Consider the following 20,110-nt stretch of genomic DNA (forward strand, 5'->3'; position numbering starts at 1 on the left):
CACGCTTCGGACTGGGTCTCCTGGGGGAAGCCCATCAGGTCGCCCCCCTGGTTGTCCCAGGCAAACTCTTCTGCCGCCGGGCAGGTGACCGGAAGTGCGGGAAGCGGCAATAGCGGGGGCCGCTGCGGGCCCTCTATTGGTGCGGACCAGTCCGGGTTGGGGCAGGTGTACACCCAGGTGAGTGCAGGGGTCTCCGGGTCGGAAGTCGGGAGGCGTAGCAGGCCTCCGGGTGTGGCGGTGGCTTGGGCCTCGGCCTCCGGAGCCAAGAGTTGCTCCCAAACGACGGCGCCCGGAGAGAGGGGTGACGGCAGGAGATCCAGGAGGGCCTCGGTGCGTCCCGCGCCCGGGATAGGGGTTTCATCCTTAACCGCTCTTCAGCTGCACAGGGCCTCCTGGGCTTCCTCCGCCTGGGCTGAGGCCTCCATATTCAGGTGCGACGAGCTCTGGCGGCGGGCTTTAATTTTCCGCAGCACCTCTTCCCTCCAACCAGCGGCGGCCCGTTGTTGGGCCTCTTCAACCCTCCGGGTAAGATCCTGCGTTTCACCGTGGAGGAACTCGGCCTCCTCCGCGGTCAGGTGGATTCCCTCCATATTGAGGGAGGTAGCAGCTGGTGGGCCAGCGACGGAGGGCATCTCCTTGGCTGCGTCCATCTCTGCTGCAGGGTGCGGTCTGCTTCTCCTCCTCTTTTCGGGGTGACTCCAGGGCGGCTGGCTGACGGGGCACTGCTTGGGACGTCCCATCCGTCTTGACGGACACTACTATGCGGACAGTCTCTGCTAGAGGGGGCGGTCGGCACTTTTGGCGCCATTGGGGAGCCAGGCCCACGATGGGAGGTCTTAGGTTGCTGTTGTTTTTGCACATAATGGCGTCCGTTCTTCTTGGGCGGGCGCCACATTGAGTGTGTAACGACAGTCTTTTGTGAAAGGCGCGCAGTACCCGGCGGCAATGGGGATTATCTTCTTCCGTTGCTGCGGGCACGCAGTCCTGCCGACTACGCCAAGTATGTGACGCCTCGCCCTCCCTGGGAAATGGGGTTACTCGGAGCCGGGCCTTGCTGATGTTTAGAGGGATGCAGTCGTAGCCATGACCCATTCTGTGCCCAGGGCTGTCACATAAAAATAATGGGCTTCTTTTAGGATGAGTGGTTTGCTCGACTACGGCACCTGTGGTTTCTGGTGAGGGCCACCAGCGCTGCAACAGTCCACTAAGGCTGGTGCTATGAGCAGCTAAGATGGAACGGCTCCCCACAGGCGGAGCGGGCCTCAGGGCAGTGTGAGAAGGAATGGTGGGTGCAGTGCCGCACAGGAAATAACAGGCTGAGGCAGTATGTGAAGTCATCCGGTTCTTTACTCACTGTAGATGAACTTTAGCCGCAAAGCTTCCCTCTGCTACACACGGCGTACTGCGGCCACCGGGAAGGGGGTTCAGCACTTCCCAGGTAGATCAGGAGCACCTGTCGAGACCCCTCTGGTGTGTGTTCCTCTCCTTGGTAAGTTCTCCCACTAAGTCTTCTCCTGACTGTGTGTGGTTCGAACGTGGTGTAAAGCCGGGTCCCACTGGATAAACGCAGTGTGAGAGATACAGGTGGCGACTCTGCTCCGTCCATATCCCCCTGGGATCCACTAAGCCTCCGGGCTTTTCTGACTGAGACGTGAAGTAACAAAGTCAGATATCGGGGGCCGGTCACCCCTCTTGCAGCAGGAATCCCTCTGACTAGGCCAGAATAAAGAATACAGGTGGCGACTCTGCTCCGTCCGTATCCCCCTGGGATCATTTTGCCTGTGGAGCCTATCTCCTCTGCTCCCCTCCAAGGCCTTCTTAGGTCAGGACCTTGACCGGGTAGAGACAGTGGTTAACTCTGACCTGCTCCTCGTCTCAAGGCCAGAGTACGAGGACCGTGTATCTTCAGTCAGCTGCAGACTCGTGCTGGACCCTGGCAGAAGACCACAATCAAAGACCTTGAACTTAAGATGGCCGTTGGATACATATGAATCTATAAGTGCATCCTAAAAGTGTGTCCTTCACCCTCACCCACTACATGGTTCCCCCTATCTTTGGTTCCCCCCATCTCCTCTATCCCGGGCCGGGGCAGCACCCTGGTGCATTTAGGCCCCCTACAGGACAGGAGTGGTGTAGTGTTGAGTGTGAAGTGGGTTCCTGGGTGATGCTCTATCCTTACCTGGAAGAGGAGATACCACACCTCTATCTGAGGTGCAGTACCCCTGTGGCGACTGAACCCTCAGGGGTGCCACATATTCTTCACTCTGGCCAAGCCAGAGGGATTCCTGCTGCAAGAGGGGTGACTGTGTACTTCACGTCACTGTTGGAAAAGCCCGGCGGCTTAGTGTATCCCAGGGGGGGACACAAGCGGGAGTAAAAGGAGAAGGAGAAGGAGAGGAACACACCAACGGGGTCTTGACAGGTGCTCCTGATCTACCTGGGAAGTGCTGAACCCCCTTCCTGGTGGCCACAGCACGCCACGAGAAGCTGAGAGAAGCTTTACAGCTGCTGCTTCACCAAAGTGAGTAAAGCTTGGATGACTTCACTTACTGCCTCCATTTGTTCATTCCTGCGCGGCACTTCACCCACCACTACTCTCCAGATCTAACACTGCCCTGAGGCCTACTGCGCCTGTGGGGAGTAGTACCAACCAAGCTGCCGGAACACCGGCCTCGGAGGACTGTTGCGGCGCTGGTGGCCTTCACCAGAAACCACAGGTGGCGTAGTCGAACAACCACTCATCCAAAGCCCATTTTTTATGTGACAGCCCTGGGCACGGACCGGGTCAAGGCCACGACTGCATCCCCACAACATCTGCAATGCCCGGCTCCGAGTATCCCCCATCTGCTCAGGGAGGGCGTCACACTGAGACAGAAGGATCAGGATCTGACAGCCCTGAAAGAGGAGGTGGCCAGTCATGACCAAGAGCTGGAGCCTATCAGGCAGCAGTATAAGAGTGACGTGCAGCAACTATGGGAAAACCTAGAGAACGTGTCCTCAGACCAGCGGAGCCTGGAGTCTGAACGGCAGAAAATATACCAGGTTGTGAGGAACTTACAGCGAGAACTGGAAGGAAGCAGACAGGAAGTTAACCAATGGAAGGAAATGTTCCGGGAAATTAAGGAGGACCGCCGCAAAACCAAGGAGGAGGTTTTTCAATTGGAGATTGACAAAGCGAAGTGTGAAGATGAGTTGTGCGAGGTGAAAGATCGTTTCACCCTGGTACAGTTAGAGCTGTACCAAGTGAAGAAAGAGCTATGTGAATCCAAGAAGGAGTATGGTGAACTCAGTGGGGAACTGCAACAAATTAATAGAGACTATGAGGATCTCCTCAAGGTTAAGGAAAAACTAGAGGATGATAAGGCGGATGCAGACCACATGCGCCAAGTGGTTTAGACCACTCTGCAGGACACCCGTGATGAAAATGATGATCTCCGCAGAAAGACCCTAGGTCTGGAAGCTCAGGTAAAGGAGCTGCAGATGTTCTGTGATAATCTCCAGAGGGCAGAGACGTGCCTTAAGGAAAGAATTAGCTAGATGGAAGCTGAGCAGAAAAAGATGGAGGAGTCTATCGGAGAAGTCACAGACCAGGGCCAGGAGTTGGCCACTGGAGATGGGAGGTATGAAGCAAATACCTCCTCGAATAATGCGAGCTCGGATGATTCGGTGGATGTAAGAGCCGAGATCAAGGAGCTCAAGGAGACGCTACAAGCCCATTTGAAGCAAGAGAAGCTTGAGAGACTGGCTGTTGAGAGCCGAGTGGGCGAATTGGAGACAGAGAGGTCTGAGAGAACTCTACTGTTAAAGGAGCAGTTGAAGCAGGAAGAGCTTCAGAGATGGGCTGCTGAGAGGTGAGTAGCTGAGCTAGAGGAAGAAGTTTTCGTGCTCAAAGGTCACCTGGCAAAGTATCACTCAGTGAACGAGGCCTCCTTGGAGAAGGAAAAGGGCAAACACGTTGCACTTACTCCTTTATACCATGAGAAGGGGGACCTGAGGAGAGCTAAGAGAGTGTTAACAGAAGATAAGTATGAAAGGGAAGTGGTCAAGATGAAAATTCTTGAATTTGTAGCGGTGAGTCAGCTCAGGGGAAGCATACAGGGTGAAGAAGCTGAAAGTCAGTTGTCCCTGAAACCTGAGCCAGATGATCATTTGGAGACCACTGGTGAGGCAGAAACCTCTCGGTACAAGTGCCTCATAGATGTACCCGAGGATTTGAGAGAAGAATGCACCAGTGAGTCCGTGCATGAAGAGTTTAAGAAGGCTGTGGGAGCCTGTAAGGTGTACTCGACCTCAGAAGCTAAACAGCTGGTGGTCCTGTCCACGACCAAAGTCACAGTGAAGAGGGTGGCGATCCTAAGTGACATGCACTGGCGATGTATTCGCACGAAGCGGTTTCTCCGGTTGAAGATGGAACAAGCCGTTAGACAGCTGGAGCTTATGAGAAAAGCTCACAGTCTGCTGGAAGAGGTCATCCGGGTGCCTCATGTTCTGGTGAGAAACCTCATTGGGAGAAATGGCCAAGCCATGCAAATGATGGTAAAGAAGTCTGGCGTGATGAAAGTAAGCAGTCCACGTGATCGTCAGGACTGGATACCAGATGAAGACGGCATGGTGTCATTCTCCGCTGTAGGAACAGAAGAAAGTCTTGCATATATATACGAAAGCTAATGGAGTACCGAGTGACCTACCTGCGAGAGGTAGAACAGTTGAATCTCGCCAGACTGCGAATGGAAAGGCAGCATCGCCTGAGCAGCAGAAGGTGGCAGCCGTCTAGAAATTGTGAGACCAGACAGAGAAAGGGCCCCCTAAATAACAGAATAGCTACAGCTGAAGTTAGAGACCTTTCAAGATATCCTGAGAGTAGTGGGCGTGGGTTTAGAGGTAGTGAGACCTCCAGTAACTCAGGTCTGAGAGGCCCATACAAACGGTCGAACCGGACCTTAGATACAAGGGCATGTGAGTCACACTGCTGTATTGACCGCTGGGAGTGGGGGAGGTCTGACAAGGTTACGACCCGGAAATGTGACTTGACGAAGTCAGTGACAATGACGGATGGTAGGTCCCTAAGGAATGGGCTAATATCGATGACTAATGTTCCAGGGGCTGAGCAGCGCAATTGTCAAGAACGGTGGGTTATAATGTGATTGTGTATATTATGTGTTCAACCCCACAAGTTTGAACAGAGGGGGGGGATATGTAATGCAGCGGCTTGCGGCATTACTGTAATGGTCCAGGGTGTGTTCTGGCTGACCATGTACCTCTCCCTCAGGTGACTGATCACATGACTGTGACATCAGCACAGGTCCTGTGCACTCAGAAGGACTGATCACACGACTGTGACATCAGCACAGGTCCTGTATGCACTGAAGGATATATAAAACTTGTTGCTTTTGAAACAGTGTAGAGAAAGGCGTGAGGCCTGTTCCCCGTGTGTGGGACACCGTGAGAGTGTGAAGCCTGGTGAAGCCTGAAAGGCAGAGGCTGGATCCCCCTGTGTTTAGGATGCCAGTAGCCTTGGAGGGCGGGAGGCCTGGTCCCTGTGTGGGACTCCACTACCCTGGAAGGCAGAGGCTGGATCTCCCCTGTGTTTTGAGATACCAGTAGCCTTTGAAGGTACATGATGAATAGCGCTGCCTTACACTTCCTAGATATGGATGTGAGGCTGCATTCTGTGAGAGGGGAGAGGAGGAGGCTGCAGCTGCAGTATGTCTTCCTAGATATGGATGAGAGGCTGCATGCTGTGAGAGGGGAGAGGAGGCTGCAGCAGTAATATGTCTTCCTAGATATGGATGTGAGGCTGCATGCTGTGAAAGGGGAGAGGAGGAGGCTGCAGCTGTAGTATGTCTTCCTAGATATGGATGTGAGACAGCATGTTGTAAAAGGGGAGAGGAGGAGGCTGCAGCTGCAGTATGTCTTCCTACATATGGATGTGAGGCTGCATGCTGTGAGAGGGGAGAGGAGGAGGCTGTAGTATGTCTTGCTAGATATGGATGTGAGGCTGCATTCTGTGAGAGGGGAGAGGAGGAGGTTGCAGCTGTAGTATGACTTCCTACATATGGATGTGAGACAGCATGCTGTGAGAGGGGAGAGGAGGCTGCAGCTGCAGTATGACTTCCTAGATATGGATGTGAGGCTGCATGCTGTGAAAGGGGAGAGGAGGAGGCTGCAGCTGTAGTATGTCTTCCTAAATATGGATGTGAGACTGCATGTTATAAAAGGGGAGAGGAGGAGGCTGCAGCTGTAGTATGTCTTCCTAGATATGGATGTGAGACAGCATGTTGTAAAAGGGGAGAGGAGGAGGCTGTAGTATGTCTTGCTAGATATGGATGTGAGGCTGCATTCTGTGAGAGGGGAGAGGAGGAGACTGCAGCTGCAGTATGTCTTCTTAGATATGGATGTGAGACTGCATGCTGTGAGAGGGGAGAGGAGGAGGCTGCAGCTGTAGTATGACTTCCTAGATATGGATGTGAGGCTGCATGCTGTGAGAGGGGAGAGGAGGCTGCAGCTGTAGTATGTCTTCCTAGATATGGATGTGAGACTGCATGCTGTGAGAGGGGAGAGGAGGAGGTTGCAGCTGTAGTATGACTTCCTACATATGGATGTGAGACAGCATGCTGTGAGAGGGGAGAGGAGGCTGCAGCTGCAGTATGACTTCCTAGATATGGATGTGAGGCTGCATGCTGTGAAAGGGGAGAGGAGGAGGCTGCAGCTGTAGTATGTCTTCCTAAATATGGATGTGAGACTGCATGTTATAAAAGGGGAGAGGAGGAGGCTGCAGCTACAGTATGTCTTCCTACATATGGATGTGAGACTGCATTCTGTAAAAGGGGAGAGTAGGAGGCTGCAGCTGCAGTATGTCTTCCTAGATATGGATGTGAGGCTGCATGCTGGGAGAGGAGGCTGCAGCTGTAGTATGTCTTCGTAGATATGGATCTGAGGTTGTATGCTGTGAGAGGGGAGAGGAGGCTGTAGCTGTAGTATGTCTTCCTAGATATGGATGTGAGGCTGCATGCTGTGAGAGGGGAGAGGAGGAGGCTGCAGCTGCAGTATGTCTTCCTAGATATGGATGTGAGGCTGCATGCTGTGAAAGGGGAGAGGAGGAGACTGCAGCTGCAGTATGTCTTCCTACATATGGATGTGAGGCTGCATGCTGTGAGAGGGGAGAGGAGGAGGCTGCAGTATGTCTTCATACATATGGATGTGAGGCTGCATGCTGTGAGAGGGGAGAGGAGGAGGCTGCAGTATGTCTTCCTACATATGGATGTGAGGCTGCATGCTGTGAGAGGGGAGAGGAGGAGGCTGCAGCTGCAGTATGTCTTCCTACATATGGATGTGAGGCTGCATGCTGGGAGAGGAGGAGGCTGTAGTATGTCTTCATACATAAGGATGTGAGGCTGCATGCTGTGAGAGGGGAGAAGAGGAGGCTGCAGCTGCAGTATGTTTTCCTAGATATGGATGTGAGGCTGCATGTTGTGAAAGGGGAGAGGAGGAGGCTGCCGCTGCAGTATGTCTTCCTAGATATGGATGTGAGACTGCATGTTGTAAAAGGGGAGAGGAGGAGGCTGCAGCTGCAGTATGTCTTCCTAGATATGGATGTGAGGTTGCATGCTGTGAGAGGGGAGAGGAGGAGGCTGCAGTATGTCTTCCTAGATATGGTTGTGAGACTGCATATTGTATAAGGGGAGAGGAGGAGGCTGCAGCTGCAGTATGGCTTCCTAGATATGGATGTGAGGCTGCATGCTGTGAGAGGGGAGAGGAGGCTGTAGCTATAGTATGTCTTCCTAGATATGGATGTGAGGCTGCATGCTGTGAAAGGGGAGAGGAGGAGGCTGCAGCTGCAGTATGTCTTCCTAGATATGGATGTGAGACTGCATGCTGTGAGAGGGGAGAGGAGGAGGCTGCAGCCATAGTATGAATTCCTAGATATGGGTGTGAGGCTGCATGTTGTGAGAGGGGAGAGGAGAAGGCTGCAGCTGCAGTATGTCTTCCTAGATATGGATGTGAGTCAGCATGCTGTGAAAGGGGAGAGGAGGAGGTTGCAGCTGCAGTATGTCTTCCTACATATGGATGTGAGGCTGAATGCTGTGAGAGGGGAGAGAAGGAGGCTGCAGTATGTCTTCCTACATATGGATGTGAGGCTGCATGCTGTGAGAGGGGAGAGGAGGAGGCTGCAGCTGCAGTATGTCTTCCTAGATATGGTTGTGAGACTGCATGTTGCAAAAGGGGAGAGGAGGAGGCTGCAGCTGCAGTATGTATTTTTTATGAGACCACAAACTGTGAGAAGGGAATGAAGGCAGTGTAACATCCCTGGCGGCTTGCTTGCATAGTGCACCACCTCCCACCATGCAAGACCGCAATCTTACCCATCAGTCCAGTCTGCAAACCTTGCTCCAGTTCATGCTGTGTGCATGTCTCTTGTCTGATTGCTTAGGGCGGTGGCCCGGTTACTTCCTGATTCTTATAGCTGCAGTGGGCGCACTCCTAATGCGTCCCCAGCCTATTGCTGTGAGTCACTGGATATTTAAACCCCCTTCACCCAGAAGGAGGTCCCTGAGCAACACTAACTATCAGTGTGCTCTCTGCCTCTGAGTTGCCAGGTCTTGTCCTGTATCTTGTCTGTTTCTGCCACCCTGGGGGCTGCATTCCCAGGCCTGTTATTTCTGACTTCTAGTCTGTTTCTACCACCCTGGGGGCTGCATACCCAGGCCTGTTATCTCTGACTTCTAGTCTGTTTCTGCCACCCTGGGGGCTGTATACCCAGGCTTGTTATCTGTGACTTCTAGTCCATTTCTGCCACCCTGGGGGCTGTATACCCAGGCTCGTTCCTGTATCTCGTTGCAGCATCAGTTCCTGTCTGCACTGTCTCCAAGCCTGTTACCTGTTTGTCTCTATGTCCGTACCCTCCCTTTTCCTGCAGTGTCTGAACCTGCACCTAACTCCAACTCATTGTCTCTGTACTTCTGTTTGTGAGTTTTGTGTCCACTTGCTACTTCATTGTAAGTACCTTGTGTGTATCTGGTTCTGTTTGTCCCTTTTCCCTTCCTCCGTATCTACCTCCTGTGTTCTAACCATCTTCCTGTATTTTCCAGTCTGTTCCATGTGAACAGAGCCCTGTCCTCTCTGCCTGCACCTGCAGCCCAGTTCTGCTCTGCTTGCTCACCGCACCAGCGGTTTCTCTCTGCTCTGTCTTGCCCACCACTCCGGCAGTTCCTCTCTGCTCTGCTTTGTCCACCGCACCTGCGGTTTCGCACTGCTCTGCTTGCTCACCACACCTGTGGTTTCGCTCTGCTTGCTCACCGCACTTGCGGTTTCGCTCAGCTCTGCCTTGTCCACCGCTCCGGCGGTTCCTCTCTGCTCTGCCTTGTCCACCGCTCCGGCGGTTTCACTCTGCTCTGCCTTGTCCACCGCACCTGCGCTTTCGCTCTGCTCTGCTTGCTCACCACACCTTTGGTTTCGGTCTGCTCTGCCTTGCTCACCGCACTTGCGTCTTCGCTCTGCTCTGCCTTGTCCACCGCTCCGGCGGTTCCTCTCTGCTCTGCCTTGTCCACCGCTCCGGCGGTTTCACTCTGCTCTGCCTTGTCCACCGCACCTGTGGCTTCGCTCCGCTCTGTTTGCTCACCGCACCGGCGGTTCCTCTCTGCTCTGCCTTGTCCACCGCTCCGGCGGTTTCGCTTTGCTCTGCCTTGTCCAGCGCACCGGCGGTTTCACTCTGCTCTGCTTACTCACCGCACCTGCGGTTTTGCTCTGCTCTGCCTTGTCCACCGCTCCGGCGGTTCCGCTCTGCTCTGCCTTGTCCTCCGCTCCGGCGGTTTCGCTTTACTCTGCTTGTCTACCGCATCTGTGGCTCTGTTCCTGTCTCCCAGTCTGTACTGGACCCTATCCAGCCTGTGTTTCAACCTGCTAGTACCTCCCTGTCTGAACTCCAGCCGTGCTTGCCAGTACCCACCTGTCTGCATACCAGCCGTGCTTGCCAATATCCACCTGTCTGCATACCAGCCGTGCCTGCCAGTACCCACCTGTCTGTATGCCAGCCTAACCTGCCTGTTCCTGCATTCCCCGGTGTGGGTCAACAGCTGTGACCGGGGCCTGACCTGGAGTAGCACCTGGTCCCTCTGCTCAGTTCCTCCTTGGTTCACGGAGTCGACTAAGCCGCCGTGCGACCTTGGTCGGATCGGGTTGATACTTAGTTACGCCCCTCCAGACACTCCTCGGTTCATGGTACAGTGGGATCACTAATCACGCTCACGCCAGTCAGTCCAGGCGCGAGCGTAACAGGCAGTAGGGCCAGACATCAGATTGGTTTCTGTAAATGCAAATTTTTAATCTCCATGTTAGCAGTATCAGATCTAGGGTTTGTTCTCACTCTGTAACTGTTGAAACAGGTACAGTACACAGCATAAATGAGTACACCCCCTTTGAAAAGTAAGTTTGTAATCAATATCTCACAGAATACAAGAACAATTTGCAAAATTTTGACAAGACTGCATTTCATATGACATTTTTTTAACCCATAACATGAAAGTAAAGTCTTGTCAGAATTTTGGAAATTGTTCTTGTGTTCAGGGAGATGTGAATTGAAATCTTCCTTTTCAAAGGGGGTGTACTCATTTATGCTGAACACTGTAGGTGTCTGCACTGGTGCTGTGTACACAATAAGGGGAGATGCATAGCTGCACATTAGACTCCCATCACTACAGGAATAATCTGTGGAAACAATATAGAAATTTGTTCCTACCTCATTGCAAATACTGGGCACATCCGGAGACTTTGGTGCAGCAGATTTGGTGCAGAACGTTGTGCTTTGTTAGGGATATTTATCTTTCTAACTTTAAAAATCTGCTGCCTGTACAGCAATTTCAATCATCTGCTTCCTAAACCTTTATTTCAGGGATGTTTGACCCCAGCGTTTCATTGGATTTCTTTATACTGGTGAATGCGGTTAGCAATGATGCAAGGAGACACGCCGCTGGAGAACAACGGTTCACAATTCTGCAGGACTTGGTTCCTGGCACTGAGTATTCCCTCCGATTACAAGCTTGTCAACATGGTAAGAGGACAAGTGAAGGAAATGCTTGGTCAGATTTTGGATGTCTATTAAGGTGGTTTTTCTCATCATCAGAAATGGTGACACCTTGTATTAGAAATGCTCTCCATTCTCAAAAATGAAGATTTGTCATTTTTACCGCACGTTGCCTAGTTTACGAGCCACCTGTGTAGTCAAAGGTGGCTGGTTTCCTAGGCAAGGAGCTCTTGCTTGCAGCTAGACTTGCAGCATAGAAGAGGGTACATTTTGGGCCAGTAACTGAACCATTCTGCTGGTCCCAACTGTCAATCATTCAGGAGCGTGCAGCTCCCCGGCTAAAGAAGCCAGGAGTCAGGGGAGTAGTGTGCTCCTGAAGATCAGTCATGAAAACAACTCTTTAATACAGGTCAAATTTTGGACTAAAGCCAAACATACATGGCCACATTACAAGTCCATATAACCTCCACCTTGCACAGGGCTCCAATAGAAGGTTATGGGCCCTAGTGTACTTCTGTATGCTCTCGATTTCATATAATATGGCGGCATCCAACGTATTTTGTGGGATTCATGTATTACTTGAATGGGATGATATCTTACATTACAGAAGAGTTTCCTGACAAATTCTTTTCAATGTCTCCTCAGCTTTATATAGTTATACGTCTTCTTTTATAGGTAACTGTGGAGTCAGCAGCATCACATCCATGGTAACTTCAGAAGCCGCACCAGAAGGTCTTGACCCACCTACACTTACTGCCACCGGCCCAAAAGCTATAAGAATTACATGGAAAGAACCTAAGAAGTCAAATGGATTGATAACCAGATATATCATTCACAGGTAAATGTTTTTCAAGGTATTTTTTTGTATGTACCATGGAGACACAAAGATGTGCATAAGAGCTGTCGAGTGTCGACACAAAACTCTAGGAGATTTTTTTAAAAAGACCATAAATACCAAAGTCAGCATTGGTAAATTAGTTTATGTTCTGCCTCCAATCTGGTTGACAATTCTGATTTTTGCGCACAGTTCGTGTAAACCCAATCTCTTTTTCCGCAAGTAACGCCAGAATTTGCCACCATAGTTTTGCAAAAATTTGGAACAGTCATGGCAAATTTAGAATTGTTGGACACTATTGGAAATTGTGCAAGACTGCTCACAATTTTTTTTTTATTTTGGATGCATTGGACAATCTAAATTTTAGATGCAACGAAGCAGAAAGGCTTTATTCATTGGAAAATCAATTGTTCTTGCAAATTATGTATTGAGGTTAGGTGAACCTCTAAGTAATATGGCCCCTTTATTTTGAGTAATGGTGGCAGTTGAATGATCCTTGAGTTATAGCTGAGCCACCCCTCCCTGGGGCAATGATTCAGTTTACCAACTAGCTGAGTATTTAAGTATCATGGTCGAGATAAAGTGGCACATGTCCCTCCAGCCTTCCCGAGCTACGGCCCTGGGGTAAGGTGTCCATGAGGTCATTGTATTTGGAAGTAAAATGAGTGATGGGCTGTTGTTGTAGCCATTCCTCTCCTTCAAGTTTCACAAACCATTAAAAGCTCATATCGAGAGGGAATCGATGTGTGCCCGAATTCGAGCATCATTTATATAACAACATCATATAAGTGGTTAAACAGCAATGATTGGAGCTATGCCGAAGGGAGGTGCCGGTTGTACAGCACAGCTGTCTTCTGCCACGTATCAAGAGGGCTGAGCTCCTAAACCTACTCCATATATCTGCACCCAACATGCGCTGTACATGTACGGTGGATGTCTGGAAGAGTCTAGAGTCTATGTGTCCCTTTTCATAGTATTTTTTTTTTTATTGTTCATTTGTTTCCTAAATGCAAAGGGAAGCAACTTTCTAAATGGTCTTCACTAAAAACTTTCTACCATTTTCCTACAGAGTCTCTAAGTTCTATATCTAGCTGTCATGCCTTTGTTGTCGGGTATCCCAGGACCAGGGGCTCCTTCCCTGTCCCTAACGCTAGGGGCTCCCTAGCTATCCCTGTTCCCCATATTTCTTCTAATAGTGAAAACGCCAGGGCCACATACCTTGCTGAGCTCCTGAATCCTCCCTCAGTCTGTTCCCTCCACCCACCCAGGGAAGAGGGGAGTAGTAGTGTATGGTAATACACCCTCCTGACTAACAAGGTAATATGTACAGAGATAAAGGAAAATACCATACATATAAATAAGCACACACAAACAACAGAGAGAAACACAGGGAGTGAAGAAAGGGAAAACACAAAGTAGGAGAAGAAGAGGATTTGCACACAACAAAAACTGTTACGCACACGCCCGGACTGACTGGCGTGAGCATGATTAGTGATCCCACTGGACCATGAACCGAGGAGTGCCTGGAGGGGCTTAACTAAGTATCAACTCAGTCCGACCAAGGTCACACCGCGGCTCAGTCGACTCCATGAACCAGGGAGGAACCGAGCAGGGGGACCAGGTGCTACTCCAGGTCAGGCCCCGGTCACAGCTGTTGACCCACTCCGGGGAATGCAGGAACAGGCAGGTTAGGCTGGCATACAGACAGGTGGGTACTGGCAGGCACGGCTGGTATGCAGACAGGTGGATATTGGCAGGCACGGCTGGTTTGCTCACAGGTGGACACTGGCAGGCACGGCTGGCATACAGACTGGCGGGTACTGGCAGGTAGGAACACAGGCAGGATAGGGACCAGTACAGACTGGGACACAGGAACGGAGCCGCAGGTGCGGTAGACAAGCAGAGCAGAGCAAAACCCGCAGATGCGGTAGACAAGCAGAGCAAAGCAAAACCCGCAGATGCGGTAGACAAGCAGAGCAGAGCAAAACCCACAGATGCGGTAGACAAGCAGAGCAGAGCAAAACCCGCAGGGGCGGTAGACAAGCAGAGCAGAGCAAAACCCGCAGATGTGGTAGACAAGCATAGCAGAGCATAACCCGCAGATGCGGTAGACAAGCTGAGCAGAGCAAAACCCGCAGATGCGGTAGACAAGCAGAGCAGAGCAAAACCCGCAGATGTGGTAGACAAGCAGATCAGAGCAAAACCCACAGATGCGGTAGACAAGCAGAGCAGAGCAAAACCCGCAGATGCGGTAGACAAGCAGAGCAGAGCAAAACCCGTAGATGCGGTAGACAAGCAGAGCAAAACCCGAGGATGCGGTAGACAAGCAGAGCAGAGCAAAACCCACAGATGCGGTAGACAAGCAGAGCAGAGCAAAACCCGCAGGTGCGGTAGACAAGCAGAGCAGTGCAAAACCCGCAAATGCGGTAAACAAGCAGAGCAGAGCAAAACCCCCAGATGCGGTAGACAAGCAGAGCAGAGCAAAACCCGCAGATGCGGTAGACCAGCAGAGCAGAGCAAAACCCGCAGGTGCGGTAGACAAGCAGAGCAGAGCAAAACCCGCAGATGCGGTAGACAAGCAGAGCAGAGCAAAACCCGCAGGTGCGGTAGACAAGCAGAGCAGAGCAAAACCCGCAAATGCGGTAAACAAGCAGAGCAGAGCAAAACCCGCAGATGCGGTAGACAAGCAGAGCAGAGCAAAACCCGCAGATGCGGTAGACCAGCAGAGCAGAGCAAAACCCGCAGGTGCGGTAGACAAGCAGAGCAGAGCAAAACCCGCAGATGCGGTAGACAAGCAGAGCAGAGCAAAACCCGCAGGTGCGGTAGACGAGCGGAGCAGTGCAAAACCCGCAGATACGGTAGACAAGCGGAGCAGAGCAAAACCCGCAGATGCGGTAGACAAGCAGAGCAGAGCAAAACCCGCAGATGCGGTAGACAAGCAGAGCAGAGCAAAACCCGCAGGTGCGGTAGACAAGCAGAGCAGAGCAAAGCCCACAGGTGCGGTAGACAAGCAGAGCAGAGCAAAGCCCGCAGGTGCAGTAGACAAGCAGAGCAGAGCAAAACCCGCAGGTGCGGTAAACAAGCTGAGCAGAGCAAAACCCGCAGGTGCGGTGAACAAGCTGAGCAAAGCGAAACCGCAGGTGCGGTGAACAAGCAGAGCAGAGCGAAACCGCCGATGCGGTGAACAAGCAGAGCAGAGCAAAACCGCCGCTGTGGTGAACAAGCAGAGCGGAGCAGAGTGAAACCGCCGGTGCGGTGAACAAGCAGAGCAGAGCAAAACCGCAGGTGTGGTGCACAAGCAGCGCAGAGCAAAACCTCAGGTGCGGTGAACAAGCAGGGCAGAGCAAAACCGCAGGTGCAGTGAACAAGCAGAATCAGATACACACAAGGTACTTACAATGAAGTAGCGAGTGTACACAAAACTCACAAACAGAAGTTCAGAGACAATGAGTTGGAGTTAGGTGCAGGTTCAGACACTGCAGGAAAAGTGAAGGTTCGGACATAGAGAGAAATAGGTAACGGGCTAGGACACAGTTCAGACAGGAACTGAACCAGGAATAAGATACAGAAACGAGCCTGGGAACTCAGCCCCCAGGGTGGTGGAGACAGACATAAGTCACAGATACAGGTAACAGGCCTGGGTATACAGCCCCCAGGGGCGGAAACAGACAAGATACAGGACAGGACCTGGCAACTCAGTTGCACAGAACACACTGAATGAAAGTGTTGCTCAGGCACCCCCTACTGGGTGGAGGGGGTTTAAGTATCCAGTGACTCACAGCAATAAGCTGGGGAGGCATTAGGAGTGCACACACAGTAACTATAAGAATCAGGCAGTAACCGCGCCGCCGCCCTAACAATCAGACAAGAGACACAGCAGGTACTGGAACAAAGTGTGCAGCCTGGATTGATAGGTAAGATGGCGGACTTGCATGGTGGGAGATGGTAAGCCATGCCAGCACGCCGCCAGGGATGTTACAAAAACCAAGCAACAGACTTAAGCTAAATCCACCAAACGCCTCCTTAAACAATAAAACTCCACCAACTCCTGAACCATGCAGCATGAAGCTATCTCTGGCAATGCCTGCTAGCCAGAGTCCAGTATATATAGGAGAGGGGAGTGGTCAACACTTAACAGCAGAGAGACTCACCCAGATAAGCTTCCAGGAGCTCTCAACTGAACAGATTAACCCCTGCACTGTTAGAAGAAACCTGCACCATTTAATATGAAGGTGAAGTGCTTCCAATCAGTGCAGAAGTAGGAGAAATCAGACAGCGTGGTCTTCTGGCTTCTCTCTGTCATGGTAAACCCGTAACGCTAGCTGCCTGGTTTGCAAAAATGTCACAACTTGTAAGATCTCCTGTTACTGTTGACTTTCTCTGCTCCTCACTCTCATATCTCAGCAGTTAAAGATAGCAAAAGGGAGGGGAGAAAGGTTTGCACACTGATCTCCACAAAATATAGATGTGAGAAAGCATCTATAGTTTCAGGTAAGGCAGAGAAAATAGAATATGTAGATTTGGAAATCAGAAGTAAGTAAAGTTTCAGAGCTGTTCTGATACATGAAATACAGCAGCTCCCTGGATGCATTAAGATTTCACATTCAGCCTATATGACTGGAAACTGAAACTTGGATCAGGCTGCAAACGGCATATCAGGGGGAAATGGGGAAAATCTTGGGAAATGCTTGGGAAATGGGGAAAATCTTCAACAGATTTGACAAAATTGCGCAACTGAAATTGACAGTCTGCAAATTTTATCTGCACTGCAGGTCAAAATATATGCAGATCTTTTAATATTTCATCTTTGCAAATCACAGGTAAAATCGGCAGCAATTGGGTCCCGTGAGGAAATAGACATTACAATGTGCCTGTGGTGTAAAATCAATTTCATGCTTCATGCTCCTGTGCGAGATCCATGTATGGGTCCTTTCCAGTCCAACAGTTCTGTCATGACTTGCTGTTTTGGATGTGAACATTTGCCCCATTACCTCTTGGGCCCCTATTTGGCTGCACCAATGATATGTCCGCCCTTGTCCTGCATGCACATTACAGATGTAGCAGGTGAACCAGTGAGGCAAAGACACTTTTTTACTTTGCAATGGAGAAAACAAATGTTGGTACAAACTTTCTGAATCAATCATTAGGCAACATCTGTAAATTATGGATATACGAGCTCGTAAGCTAGGAGACCTTATATGCACCGATGACGTGCCCCCAGGGCCGTGGGGTACTCGGCAGCCGGGCCCGTGGTTGCTATGGGATATCACGGTGGCTGACCCGGTCCGTGGCCCAGGGCGGTCAATAAAAGTTTTTTTTTTATAGGGGATTTGGAAAGTGTTCGTGACGCCACCTGTGGATTGCGGCTAAAGGGAGCCGCCGCTGCGAGCAGTCCTATGGAGCTGGTGTTACGGCAGCAGGGATGGTGTGGCTCTCCACAGGTAGAGCTAGCTCCAGGGCAGTGTAGATAGTGTAGGTTGCGCTGGGCGTTGTAGTGCCAGGAGGGAGAGATGGCGCAGATGAAAGAAGGGACGAAGGCAGTGCGGTGCAGTCATCCGAGTTTTTACTCACAGTTCTTATGACTGTTCCACTGGTGCACTGTACAGGTGTCAACCTCCCACGTCACGATGTGTTCACCAGGCAGGGGTTCAGTACTTCCTCAGGCAGATTAGGAGCACCAGACAGAACCCCACTTTCTTGTGTTCCTAGCTAGACCGTCTTCACGCTGGGTCTTTCTCCCTCCTGCCCTGCGCTTCCCACTCTCAATCCCGCTCGGGTGCTCTGAAGTCCCTCCTGTCTTGTTGGAGTTCCCGGACCTGCTTGACCCTCACGGGGATTAGAATGAGGCTTCAGTAACTGACTATATAAGCCAGAAGCCTCCGGTTTTCCCAGCCGAGACTTGGAGTAAGGCCGGACCCCTTCTTGCGGCATACGATCCCTCTGTCTTCTGACAGATGCGGGGCGTACGGGTGCCGTCCTGCACTCGCCGTACCCCCTAGGATCCATTCTGTAGATCGGAGCCTTCTCCTCTGCTCCTCACCTGGGCCTCTAGGACTAGGCCCTACTTGTGGAGCAGAGCTCCTAAAGAGACTCTTCTCCCTGACTCAACTCTTCTGATCTGCCACCCTAAGATGGCCTCACTTTTTATACCTCACTCTATAGTGCTCCCTAAAACTGCTCCTCCACTCACACCCACTACTAGTTCCCCCTACCTCTTGGTTCCCCCCACTCCAGCAGGGACAAGGCTCAGCAGCTACGCACATGCATGTTGCCCCTCCAGCCGGCCTGGAGTAGTGTAGTGTTGGATGCAGGTGTTGGGGTTCCGGGCGGCACTCCCTGCTTTCCTGAGAGAAGGAGACACCACACCTCTGGGTGAGGTGCAGTACCTCTGTGGCGACTGAACCCTCAGGGGCGCCACACCGACATATGCCATTGCATGCCATAGCGTTGAAATGATGTCCATTGCAAAAAATGTATACTGCATACTATTGTCACAGGTGTGTCAGAAGTGACAGACAGTCATTCTGCAGTTGGTTGCAGGAGATCTCTTCGTTTGGCGCTATAGACATCTTCTTAGAGGCCGTCTCTGGAACCCGGCCGCTACCTTCCTCTGGCTAATTAACACCCTGGCCTGGTTGTATAAATACCTACTGTGTGCCAGAGGGAGGTGCCAGCGATATTCATTACCCTTTGTGAAGGCTTTGAGCAAGAGCTGTACTTCTTCCTCTCTGGTGCTAGAGGACGTGTTCGTATTTGTCTGGAGTCGACTAAAGCTAAGCGATTTTCCCTTGTTTGTCCCCCTCTTGTTGTCTTTAGTGTTCAGTGGGGATCGACTAGTGCTTATCCCCTCCCTTCCCTAGCCTGAACCTAACGCCAGGGAAAGACAGGGCGAGGTACTCGTGCGGCAATTGGTGAAGACTCAATATAGGGACGTTAATGGAGACAGAGTGACACTAGATCTGCCTAGGAGGTCTCCACTCCTCCCTTTCCCTAGAGTCTGGGCTCCCTTTCCCTCTTCTCTTTGTGTTGCTCTTAGTCTTTTCCACACCTTGCGTGACATTTACTGTATATACTTATTTGCAAAGTACATTTATATTTTAAAAATACCTTTTATTTCACTTTATTTAAAAAAAGAGTAAGCAGCCCTATATATAGTATATGTTGCTGGGGTCCATTTTAGAACATTGGTCGCCTACAGTAGTAGATTTTCCCAGCATTTACGGCGAATTTTTGCCGCAAGTCTACGTTGAATGTTGCTTTATATGTGGCTTTAGTCTGTTATTATTAATAATAATAATCATTACACGCGCTCCACGGCGGCAGCATAATTCACAAATCTCGAATACACAGCAAGAAGCCATCGGCGTCGGTGGGAAATCCTGTAAATTGAATGTGACAGAGTTTGATGCCATTTGATTATTCCAGTCACAGGCAAACAATGATATAAAGAGTAATATGAAAGGGAATGCGTTACTGCCAAACACACTGCCGAGCAATAAACTTTCCAGCAATGTGACACAATCACCTCCCAATCATAATTGTCGCCTGTTTGATACCTCGGAGTATGGCGGAGGGCACTGACTGACACAGATACATTTTGTTTTTTATTTTGAGTGAAATGAGAATGGCGCACTGGGGCTTCAGATACAATCGTTATATTCCGCTACATGAGCATGAATCACCGGGCGCCGCTTCTCCTGAAGTCTAAATGTACTGAGACAACAACAATATTAAATCTCCTTCCGGTAACTACATCCAGGCAGGAGGAAAATCCATACGTTCAGAGTGTTGCAGGGGCGAAGTTATAGGGGGTGCAGAGGTAGCGGCACACCCTGGTCCTGGTGCCTATGGGACCCAGAATTCCCTCCAGCCGGGTCATATATTATGGCATATAGTAGGTGGACACCTTTTATTTTAGGGTGTCAGTCGCTTTGGTGTGTGGTGTATATTCATAAAGGTGCACGTGACGTGCCCCCTGGGCCGAGGGGTACCCGGTGCCGGGCCGGTAGATGCTGGGGGTTGTAGTCACAGTGGCGGTGACCCGGTCCGTGACCCAGGGCGGTCAATCCAAGGGGTTCTTTGTATATATGGGTTTTTATAATGTCCGACTACGCCACCTGTGGAGTGAGCTAATGAGGCCGCCGCTGCGGAACAGTCCTCTGAAGCTGGTGGTATTGCAGCAAGGATATTATTACTCCCCACAGGAAGAGTGTAGCTTCAGGGCAGTGTGGGTGGATGATGGTGGTTGTAGTGCA

The 20,110-nt window shown here is 51.0% G+C and overlaps 1 protein-coding gene across 1 annotated transcript in view; it reads left to right on the forward strand.

Moving 5' to 3' along the window:
* Positions 1 to 20,110, forward strand: part of LOC141258620 (usherin-like) — a 224,593-nt gene that overhangs the window by 17,906 nt on the left and 186,577 nt on the right. The window contains exons 5-6 of the mRNA XM_073673581.1: positions 10,889 to 11,047; positions 11,696 to 11,858. Of these exons, the coding sequence (XP_073529682.1) occupies positions 10,889 to 11,047; positions 11,696 to 11,858 (322 nt within the window). The remainder of the gene's footprint in view (positions 1 to 10,888; positions 11,048 to 11,695; positions 11,859 to 20,110) is intronic.

The sequence above is a fragment of the Phyllobates terribilis genome, unplaced genomic scaffold (assembly GCF_046119375.1).
Source record: "Phyllobates terribilis strain yellow unplaced genomic scaffold, ASM4611937v1 Scaffold_3__8_contigs__length_932513732, whole genome shotgun sequence".
NCBI lineage: Eukaryota > Metazoa > Chordata > Amphibia > Anura > Dendrobatidae > Phyllobates > Phyllobates terribilis.